Here is a 12147-nt window from a genome sequence, read left to right as displayed (position 1 = left end):
TCTTCGAGAGTTCCCAAAAATTTTTAAACCTCTCAATGTCTTCCTTGCTGAACATGGTGTGGTGTAGTTTCTTCACTGCTTGAATGACCATTGACCATATGGGCTTGTCCTTTGTCTTTCTCATCCTTGCCAAAAAAATGCTTGTTTAGATTTGGAGGTTTCCAATTCATTTTACGGCACGTCTTGGTATGGCTTGGCCGCCTGCAGTAAGTACACCAAAGAGAATCCTTTGATTGCTTGAAGGAAGGCTTCGACAATGCAGCAGGTCTATTGTCTCTTTCAAAGGGCTGTTGATTGACTGATTTTGTCCCTAGTGCTGATCCATTTGAGGCACGATCTTCAAGCATAACACTTCTCCATCCTTCTTCAGTACGAATTATGGAGATGGCTTCATGTAAGGATGGTAGATCTTCCTTCCCCAAAATCTGTATCCTCACAACATCAAATTCAATATTAAGTCCTGCAAGGAAATCATAAATGCGTTCTTTTTCAACAAATCTCTTGAGAACAGTATTTCATCTCGAGACATTGATAGTGATCCAACTCTTGCCATAAGCCTTGAATAGATTAGATTCCTTGCTTAGTGGCCGAGATTTTGGTGCGGATCTCATAAATTTGGGCTGCATCATGAACCTTTGAATATGTTTGCTTGATGGTATCCCAGATTTCCTTGGCTGTACCGAGGAACATACATGTATCACTTATTGCTGGAATCATTGAATTCCGCAACCACGACATCACTAGGGAATCTTTTTAATCTCATGCGGCAAATGTCGGGTCTTTCGAATCAGGCCCTGTGCCAAGTACGTGGCTCAACTTTCCTCGTCCCTTCAAAGTTTTTCGAACAAGTTGCGACCATTTCAAATAAATTTTTCCATTCAGTTGATATGCAGTGAATATTCTGCAAATCACCCATCGAAACAATGGCTGAATGCTCAATGGAATGCACATCGGTTTTGGAATTTTTTTCAGTAGTGTCCGCCATGAGTGAAGGGGCAGAATTTTTTTTTTAAAATCGGAGGATCCCCAAGATCAGTCCGATGGCTATGGTACCATGTGAAGTAATAGAGAAAATTATATTTCACTTATTGATCAATGAACATGCCTCAGTTTATATACTATATCACCCTTAAATATAAGGAAACTGTCCTAATCAAGGATAAAATTACAGCTACAATAAAATCCCAGGGATTACAATCAATCTAATCCCATAAAATCTGTCTTGATATTCTTTCCAACAAATCCATATCTTAACATTAGTGATACTAGATTTTTTTAAATTAATTATTTTATTATTTAAAAATGTATAACTATAATTTATATTTTGAATATATTTATATATTTATTTAGTTTTCAAGTCATGGTAAATATATTATTTTGTCTATTTATATACACCTTTTGTGCTTTTAAAATTTAAAATATATAATTCATTATATTATATTATATAAACGGTTGTCCGGTTCGATAACCGGTCCGGTTATGAAAACATTGTATTGACTTTCAATGTGTAATGTGCAACTGCTTTCTTAGAATATATTCCGTATGCATTTTTATAATACATACTTTGTTACTTACAGTGCATAAGCATGCATTTAGGGTTGTATGTTGGGAAGGAGCTCTTCTTTGTATCAAGTATCGGGAGTTCAATCTCGACAGAAATGGTGATTTATGTTGCCAAATTTTTTTTTTGGCCTCCAGAAAATCTTGATAAGAAGGAAAAGAAAACTCCAACGTCTATTCGTTGACGAAGTCAATCTAGATTGGGTTCACTGTTGGCGTTTTAATTGACGTCCTGAATCTTGTTTGAACTAAATAGATGTAGACTGCCCATATATAAATGAATGGCTAGTGTAACTATCTCAACCTGTGCGCAGAAAGCATTAGGGCTTTGAATAAATAGACTGACTGTGATCTCATCAGATATATCCGGAATAAAAAATTTCAACTTTTAGATATTTATATGTAGGAAGTTGGATTCTTCTGAGACACTCTTCCTTATTTGTTCTGGCTGAAGTGCATTGCATAGTAATCATCTCCATTCTCTTCCCTTATGCATATGGACTTGTCTTTTTGGCATTCTTTTCTTATAGGCTATAGCCACACATCTTTGTGATTGAGCAAGTTTTGTCTTTCAACAGGTTGTTCGAGCCATTATTGCCATGCTAAGTACCACATTGCCTGGTTGTGATGATGGCCCATTTCGTCAAGTATTCAAGGCTTTCCTGCCATTTGAGAAAGAAGAAAAAAAGAAGGTATTTTTTTGCTTTTATTCCTCTGATGCACTCTAAACTTCTAGTTAATTTTACTGGGATACAACTTCTCGGTTTCAAGCTTTTATGATGTGAGGTCTTGGGTCTTCATCGGCAGCATAATTATAACTGCAATTTAGAGATTGAACTAACCGAGCCAGCATGTAAATTCAACGAGGAAGAATATAACAAGTAGCCAACGTAAAAAAGTATGCCCTTGAACACCCTCCAGGTATCCCATTAATTAGGCAATATGAATGAAGTTATATAGGCTTCGTGTATGAGAAAATGTACAACACAAATGATAAAAATTTGAACCATATACAACAAAGGCACCAGATTGATGAAACAAGTGTCCATGGCTCTAGACATTAAACATATCCATTTGCCTCCCCACAAGTCATGAGCAATCGCTAAGATATCCATTATTTGTTGAATAGACATGCCTCAAGAATGGGATGCAAGCGATCGACGCTTAACACAATAGCTAAATGAGAATCCATTATGCATACAAAAGGTTCTGAGATACATATGAACATGGTCGTGGACGTACATTGTGAGATGAATAAGGTGTGGGTCCTTATGTAACCACACCTCTGTCGACATACGCGACTGTGAGTTTTACTAATGCATGATGTGCTTATCATCCTCTTCTTGAGATATCATTCATGCATTTTACAGTATCCATTGAAACTGCAGCCTCAGTGTGTCTCCTTGTCAACCAGTGTTCTAAATGGCGGCCGCCTAGGCGGTCGGTATTTGGACGAGGCAGTTAAGGTGGTCTGAAGGCGGATGAGGCGGGCAACGCGACGATCGAGGCAGTTGGGCGGCGGTCATAGTCAGTCATTTTTTTTTCTTTCGAAGACTACTCAACCAATTTTAAAAAACCACAATTATTATATCTACACTTTCTATTCAAATATCAAAAGTCAAAACATAAAAGGAGCCAACCCGCAAGTGCCTCTCTCCCTCCTTACACTGCCCGCATCATTGCCGCCAGCCGTCGCCACCTCGAGCCCACTAGGTTAGCTTTTGTATACTAAATTTATAATAAAATCTTGTTCTAATTTTTATTTTTTTATAGTTTTAATCATATATATTTATTTGCAGTGTATTAAGTTTATTTATGCATGAACATTATTTGATTTATACCTATATTATATGATTATAAATAATTACATATAAAGAACTAGTAACAAAAATTCAACCACTTAGGCACGTGACCGCCCCGCCACCGCCTACCGCCATTTACAACACTGTTATCAACATCCACTCCAAGGTCACCCACATGAAATGGAAACAATAAGAGTAAATAAAGAAGTTCAATATGTTACAATGTAGTGCTCTAAGCCTCAAACATTCACCTTCATAGGAACATGTAGCACATGCCTGTATGCTATTTTAGTATAATGAACTTGCAAAAAATAGTATCATGAACTTGCTGATGAAATGAAGCAACTCAAAGCATGCCATTTTGAGAAGAATCCCAAAAGATAAGACCACAATCTCATGAAAGATTATTTAATATTCACATCTACTAGTCTAAAGTTCCTTAACTAGCATGAAATATTATTATATCTCCCAATATCAGTAAATAGATCCCCAAAAGTGGGGTATTCAACAATCCCACATATTTCACTTAAACCATTTAGCAAACTTTTCATCTATACAAGAGATTAGAAGGTTCAAGGCGTTTACCAGTTGTGTGACTTTGAGAATCTCAACACTTCACAAATTCTTCCAATGTGAGAGAAGGACAAGTTCTTTGAACATGAAAATAAAAGATTCTTGGGTTAGAATCCATCAGGAAACACAATTATTGGTTAAAAGATGGGGGGCTGTTGAATACAGCGAACATTCTCTTTTCATTCATTGGCTCATCACAATGATGAACCCTAAAACTTGGACAAGGAATCTATTTATATGTATGCAGAAGAATACTAAATTGCCAGACCATGGCCTGCCTAGAATCTTGCTTTTGGGCAGCCCTCTACCTCTATAGAAGTAGATGGAAACCCCATCCCCCTTTAAGAGATCGAATTGCTTGTACAGCTAGCCCCCCATGGTAAAAAATGTGATTAGTACATGGACGTTTGGTTTTCAAAGCTGTGGTCGGTTTTGTGGTGCCATGAAGCGGACTATCCAAGCAAAAATTGTGGACATGCGTCAGTCCACGTGTCCTCAGCTCCATAAAGCTTCAATTTTATTTTTCCAAAATGTAATTTTTTTCCTTCCCAAGCTCGATATTTAGATCCAATTCTCAATTATCATAACAATCGAGATTAAAAATATTTTTGGATGTATTGGAAAAATTTAATAACAGTTTTGTGTTCTTTATACACACACACACACAATAGAAGATATGTACGTGCGTTGCTCGTGTGGAACACCCAAGGATGATATGTGGAGAACAATTCTCCACTTACTCTTACTATCTCTTGTTTTTCAACCATTTATTCATTCCATGATGCCTCGATAAAGCTCATATTTTATTTCTGCTTGATGTCATGATGAATACAAATCTAATTGAGTCGTTTTAGGTTTGATATACATACAAGTATATAGTGTTGTAGCATTCTGTCTAAAAATAAAAGCATCTATTAATGTGATCCCTAGTCAGAACTGAATCGTTACTATCATTGTGACACCTATTTTAATATCACAAAACATATAATTGGTAAAAATAATATGTTTAGACACTTAGACTATAGGTATTCAAAGTGATAAAACAACAAATAAATATATCAATTTTAAAAATTGTTTTTACAACCACCATAATTTCTAAATTTTCCATTTATTTTGAAGTCATAAAGTTTAAACATAAATCACGTCCTTTAAAATTAGCTAGAAGATCTATAAGTAATTCATTGCCCGCAATGAAAATTTGACAGCCCATAAAACATGAAGACAATTGTAATATTTTTAAAAGCTAACAATCAGGAAGAATATGATGTGCATTGTCAAGCGTAATTTTCTTTATTCAATACTTATTTAATCTCACTACGTTACAATCTGAAGTCTCCAAGATATATAGAAGATTTCTACATCTAAAAGATAAGATAACAACTAAATCTTTATTTTAGACGTAAAAGTATAAACTAAAACTAAAGATGATTATCAAAACAGACTTATCAACACTCCCCTTCAAGCTTGAGTGTACAATAAATTCACAAATGAAAGTGGTATATTTATATAGAAAAAAATTTAAAAATTAATTAAAGTAAAATTAAATTAAATTAATAATTAAGGATAGATTTATATATATACATATATTAATCTAATAACTATACCACTTTCATTTACACACACACACACACACACACACACACACATATATATATGAGTTATACACCGCTTTATAAGGTTTCTGCTGATCAATTTTTCAGGTGATTGAGCACATTGACAAGGTTTCAACGGTGAGGAAATGCAGCTTTATTTCAGCATCACGTGACATATTTAATGCAAAGATATCTGGAACCTTTAAGAGGTTTGTTCTGCAAGTCTTTATCGTTATTAGAGATGTAATAGCAAACCAAGCCAATCATACAACGTCGAAGCTTTGTTTTACGTGAAAACATTTGGTGTTTTTCTTTTTTTTTGAGATTATTATGGTTTCTTGTCATCCATGTTTGGACTAGCTTTGACAGCTATTACACTTTTGTTGATTAGTTTCATTTTTCAATATGGTTGAATCTCATGGAACTGTGATGCATGTGAAAAATTATTTTATGCTCATGTTGATATGAGTGAATGATACACTTCATCCTTAATTTAAACTATTTCTTGGCAATATTCCCTTTAAAATGAATTAACAATTCTATGGATTCGAATAATTTATATTACTAGATATGCCATTGACTTTTTGTATTATGGAAACTGTATTATAGGATATTGAGAATATTACATTAACAAATCGGTCTCCTATCAAATCTTGAGGATATGGGCAGCCAATATGCTTATATGCATATATTAGGTTATTTCTGTTTTTAGGAGGATTGATAGGTTCTCTTTCCTTACTTTGTTAAAATACTTGTCTTTAAATTAAAGTTGTTCAGACTCCTTTGAATTAAGAAGAATAAAGAATTTCATTCACTTCATTATAGTACCAGAGACGTTAAAATACAATCTGCGCGCCGATTATTCCTATGGTGAAATACGCAATGGCGAGTTCATCAAACTACGAGGTCACCTCTCCCAAAGATTCCATTGTCTCGAACTTTAGTGGAACTCAAGATAGTGGTCAAATTCTCATTACTGGCCACAGACTAAATGGAAATAACTTTCTCCATTGGTCTCAATCAGTAATGATGTTTGTATGTGACAAAGGTAAAGACGACTACTTATCTAGGGCAGTTGCTCGTCCAAAGGCAGAAAACCCAAAGTTCATTATCTGGAAATCAGAAAACAGCATGGTTATGTCATGGTTAATCAATTCCATAATCAACGAAATAGGAGGAAACTTTCTTCTCTACGAAACAGCGAAAGAAATCTGGGATGCAGTGAATGAAGCCTAACAAATAAACAAAATAACTCAGAATTATTTGAAATATAGATATCCTTCATGATTGATGATACGGCAAGGTGATTTGACGGTGACCCAATATTTTAATACTCTCACTCGTTATTGGCAGCAGGTTGATATGCACGAAGATCACTCGTGGAATTGCCCTGATGATGAAAAACACATCGACTGATTGTTGAGAAGAAAAGAGTCTACAAATTTCTATTTGGGCTCAACAACAATCTTGAGGACGGTTATGGTAGGATTCAAGGAATGAAACAACCAATAAGCCTGCGAGAAGCCTTCTCACAGGTCCGAAGAGAAGAAAGTAGAAAGAAAGTGATGCTTCAGATTCCTTCCATTAATTCTAAGATTGAAAATTCTGCCCTACCTGCTCGTGCTCCTAAAAATTACAGCCAAGATAACTGGAAAAAAGGAGCGTCAATATTGTGAACGATGCAAGAAGCCAAACCACACAATTGAAAATTGCTGGAAAATTCACGGGAAGCCAGCAAATTAACGGAGGCAATAAGCTGAATTCTTGGATTCTAGACTCGGGTGCTTCAGATCACGTGACTGGAGATAGAGATGTTCTCACGAATTTCAGCCCTTGTGATGAGAATATAACAGTCAGTGTTGCAGATGGATCATCCTCCAAAGCTATTGGAACTTGTTCAGTGACTATCTCAAAGGATTTGACACTTAATTATGTCCTTTTTGTGTCTGAATTGAATTACAATTTACTATCTTTTAGTAGACACACAAAATCACAATTGCATTGCTAAATTATCTCCAAAATCTTGTGAATTTCAGATATTGGATTCGGGGAAGATGATTGACAATGCTAAAGAATGCTCGGCACTCTATCTACTTGAGGCAATCAATTCTTTCAAATGGAAAGATCATAACTCTAGTTTTTTAGTGTCTGTTCGTCAAGATCAAACTTCTATTTTCCAAAAAGGGGAGAATGGTATTGTCTGCATTAGATGGTCAAGAACGCAGACGTTTTTGCATAATCAAATTTAGATTGGTCACTACATCAATTAGATGTCAAAAGCGCATTCCTCAATAGACACTTTGCGGAAGTTTACATGAACATTCCCGTGGATTTGAGTCTCCAGCCACAACCAACAAGGTTTGCAACTAGAAACGGTCATTATATGCACTTAAACAGTCCCCAAGGGCTTGGTTTGACAGATTCACAAGAGTGATCAAGCAGTATGGGTACAAGCAATGTCAGACCGAACACACCCTCTTTGTTTTACACTCACCACATGTGAAATTGCTATCCTCGTTATATATGTGGATCCCGACGAAAATATATTTTGGATCTTCTAGATGAAACAGGGATGCTTGGGTGCAAACCAAACAGACACTCCTATGGATCCAACAAGTAAAAAGGGAACTAACCGACGATTTCGATTGAGAATTCAAACAAGTGCACTAGGTCAAGTAATAATATATTTGGATTGAGTTCGAGTCAATCCGCAGAGACTATTATCTAATTACTACTTACTAGGATGTAAGTTATTTAATGTAATCTAGACTAAATAAAAGAAGTGATTTTTTTATGAATTACTTAAACTAATTCAAATAAATTAAACTATTCTAAAGCAGAAATCTTAATTGAATTAAACAGTAGAATAAACTCAAGACAAATTTAAATTTCAGGAAAATGACCGGGAACACACACCGGTACGGCGGTACCAAACATCAATTATTGCCACTTATTGGGTTTAATCAAGGAAGAATTATCTACATTCACGATAAAAGTCCCTATCATAATTATTCATCTATTTCTTGAATTAATAATCCTACTTTTATTTAACAGTTCAATTATTTCTAATTGAATTTAATTAAACAAAAACACATTCGCAACTATAAAAATTTCAACTTTCTCCTAAACTTACACACTGAAACCGAATACTATTTCTAGTCGGTTGAACCATGTGTTGATCAATATTTTTGAGGCTATTTAAGATCTATTTTCTTTCGAGTCAAAATTGAACAAACATGCAATTAATTAGATCTATGTGAATATTAGTTAATAAACATAAAATAAATCAAAACATCAATCAATCCAATACATTAGCAAAAATCAATAGTTTGACCTTATCCTGGCCGCAGTCAAAAGACGACTACTCCATAAAATCAAAACTAGACAAAAATATAATATTTGAATTCATAACGAATAGAGAAAATATAATTGGCCTATTAAAGTGGTCGTTGGAAAAATGAATAATTGTTAAACTTTTGAAACCACAACCTAGGAAACTTCTCCATGACAAGATAACTGCCTTTTCTTTATGAATAACTCTTTTTTCTACCGGTATCTACCATTTAGTTTTTTTTTTTTTATGTATTCCATGTTCTCAAGTTTCACGAAATAACTTGATTGTAGGGGCCAACTCACACAAGGACGTAAGGTGTTGCTCACTCTAGACATGATATCGAAACTTGTTCACAGAGTAAGTTGACTTGGCAAATTCATTTCGTTTTGTGTATTACATTGTCTATGCCTTTCAAGAGATATTGGGTTTTGAGCACAACCTTGTGCCCCTTAATTTGTTTAGATATTCTTTTCTTTCATTGCAATAAATATTAATAGGTGAAGTTTATTTCTTTCTTTAACAAGAAAATTATGGTGCTTCACCTTTTGTTGGCAACTTTGCCTAAGCTATATCTGATGTTTTTATGACACACATTATCTTTCTCTATTTTTAACCTTCGGATGGTATCTTAATTATTTTTCTTCCTTTTAGTGAAAAATTTTAAAGAACATCTTCATTTACCAATTTCATGCTTTCAGGAACAATCAATTTCCGCTGTTATTACTTCCGTGGCAAACATGGTGCCTCAGGTTCTTTTATCTTTGTTTAGAGAAATAACAATTGGCTTTCCTTTAGTGTGCTTGTTGGTTTACAATAAGATTTTTTAAAAGTATAATACATATATACAGTTTTGACTGATTTTTGTTGACCAGCGTTGTTCATCAGATATTGTTGAATATCAACTTTACTGTCCTTTCAATCATTAAATTACAATCTATACCATTAGTTAATAATATTGTGATTTTTGAGGTATAAATGACCAATACCCTTTGTTATTTTATCTAAAGTGTTTGAAAGGTTTTCCAGAATTTCATATTCATAGAGAATGAACTATGTTTTCTTCACTTGATGTTAAAATTTATGTTGCATGCTTGCATTGCATCTGTCGTAACTCAGTTGAATTCAGTCCTTAGCTGAAGCAAGTTTGCACTAGTTATTGTTTCATGGATTTCTCGTATTCTTGTTGTAAAGCGGAATACTTTTTTTTTTATTTCTCACGCTGTATCTCTTGATACACAGGTACACACATATATACAACTCTAATAATCTATTTTAGGAATATAATAAAATCTATTCTAGGAAGAAAATAAATAAATTCTAGGAAAGATTACAAATGGCTAATTACATATTATATTTCTAAACATAAATACATTATTAAGAGAAATTCTGGAAGAATCTAATTCAATAATTTGAATTTCTCAACACTCCCCCTCAAGCTTCAAGCTGGTTGGTAAAGATCCATCATTCCGAGCTTGTCTAAAAAATATTCTTCAATGTATGATTAGAGAGTCCCTTAGTGAAGATATCTGCAAGTTGGCCACCTGTTGGAGCATAAGGAATACAAATTTGTCCACTGCAAGTTTCTCCTTTATGAAATGTCTATCCACCTCGATGTGTTTTGTTCGGTCATGTTGCACTGGATTGTGTGCGATGCTAATGGCAGACTTGTTGTCACAGTACAATCTTATAGGTTCTTCCCATGTCACCTTTAAATCTTCTAGGATGATCTTAAGCCACAACAACTCGCAAATTCCTAATCACATTGAACTGAACTCAGATTCTGCACTTGATCTTGACACCACATTTTGTTTTTTTACTTCTCCATGTTACCAACTTTCCATCCAATAAGGTACAACCCTGAAGTTGACCTTGTGTCAGCCACTGCTCCTGCCCAATCTGCATCTGTGTAGCCTTCCAATTTTAGGGTTCCATTTTTTCTATAAAGAATTCCCCTACCTAGATTTCTTTTTGAGTACTCGAGTACTTTGTAGACTGATTGAAGGTGAGATGTCTTTGGATTGTGCATAAATTGACTGATCACACTCACTGCAAATGCCATATATGGTCGTTTATGTGACAAATAGATAAGCTTGCCTACCAATCTCTGATATTGGCCTTTATCTACTTCTTCATTCATGTGAAGTGTCTGCCCTAGTTCAACTGGAGTGTCACATGGCTTGCAGCCTATCATCCCAGTCTCGTTTAGGAGATCTAGAACATATTTTTGTTGTGAAATAAAGATCCCCTATCATCCTCGTAGGCTGCTTCCCACACTACTCCAGTCACACTGATGAGCTTATGTTCAGAGACTATCTGCGAATGTTGCCTTCTTGATTTGGAAAGAGTCAAATCTCGCATTTATTAAAGCGTACTTCGTTTCAAGGAAAGGACAACGTCAACAGTACCTTTGCATTAATGATCTTTAGATGAACGTTGAGTCTTTCCATGCAAATGATACTATAAATAGAGATTGATTGAAGAGAGAAGAACCACCGAAGCTCTATATTTGCAACTTGAATCTCTCAAATTTATTGTGCTAGCAATCTCAACTGAGCACTCACGAACATCTTAACTACTTTGCTCAAATGAGCCCTCATTTATCAAGAAAGTTGTCAAATCTTCAAGGATCAACCAAGGGTTTTCAAGTTCCTCGACCACTTCATACAGAAAGCCTGTGAAGAAGAGTTTGATAGTTTGGATCTAATGTTTCAGACAATAGTATTGTGTTTGTGATAGTTTGATAAGAACTGTAAATCTTATCTTGTGGTGTACAAGGAGTTCCGAGTTAGGCTTTGGATAAGTCTTATTATTGTAGGGGGTGTTACTAAGAGTTGTAAAACCAAAAGCCTTCTTGTGAATTCTTTTGTGTGTAGAAGAAGGGGAAACGTAGAAAGATTCAGCCTTCGAACTATCTTTTGTGTCATTTACTGTCATTTATCTTGTTTATTTACTTATGATTTGAGTATAAGAATTTCATTGAAGGAGTGTCAACACATGAAGATTGGTGAACAATGCCTTCTTTTTCAAAATATGTTGACAGTGTTTGATGGAAATAGTCCCTAGCATTGTCTGTCCTAATACCTCTAATGTTCACTCCAAATTGTGTTCAAATCATGTTAAAGAAAACTGAAAAAACCCAAGTCATTCGAGTGCAATCATCAATAAATGTTACATATCGTTTAACCCCTGAAATGTTGGAAATTCTTGACGGTCCCCATATGTCAGAGTGAATTAAACCAAAAGGTGATAAAGATCTCGTGTTCCTCAAAGGAAATGGCACTCGATG

The 12147-nt window shown here is 34.9% G+C and overlaps 1 protein-coding gene across 1 annotated transcript in view; it reads left to right on the top strand.

Annotated features, from left to right (window-relative positions):
• The window catches only part of LOC140867825 (ATP-dependent DNA helicase SRS2-like protein At4g25120), a 50111-nt gene that overhangs the window by 13304 nt on the left and 24660 nt on the right, over positions 1–12147 (top strand). The window contains exons 13-16 of the mRNA XM_073272881.1: positions 2139–2252; positions 5636–5736; positions 9152–9218; positions 9560–9610. Of these exons, the coding sequence (XP_073128982.1) occupies positions 2139–2252; positions 5636–5736; positions 9152–9218; positions 9560–9610 (333 nt within the window). The remainder of the gene's footprint in view (positions 1–2138; positions 2253–5635; positions 5737–9151; positions 9219–9559; positions 9611–12147) is intronic.

Source organism: Henckelia pumila, chromosome 4 (genome assembly GCF_033568475.1).
Source record: "Henckelia pumila isolate YLH828 chromosome 4, ASM3356847v2, whole genome shotgun sequence".
Classification (NCBI taxonomy): Eukaryota; Viridiplantae; Streptophyta; class Magnoliopsida; order Lamiales; family Gesneriaceae; genus Henckelia; species Henckelia pumila.
The sequence above is the reverse complement of the archived record's forward strand: the minus strand, read 5'-3'. Positions and strand labels throughout refer to the sequence as shown.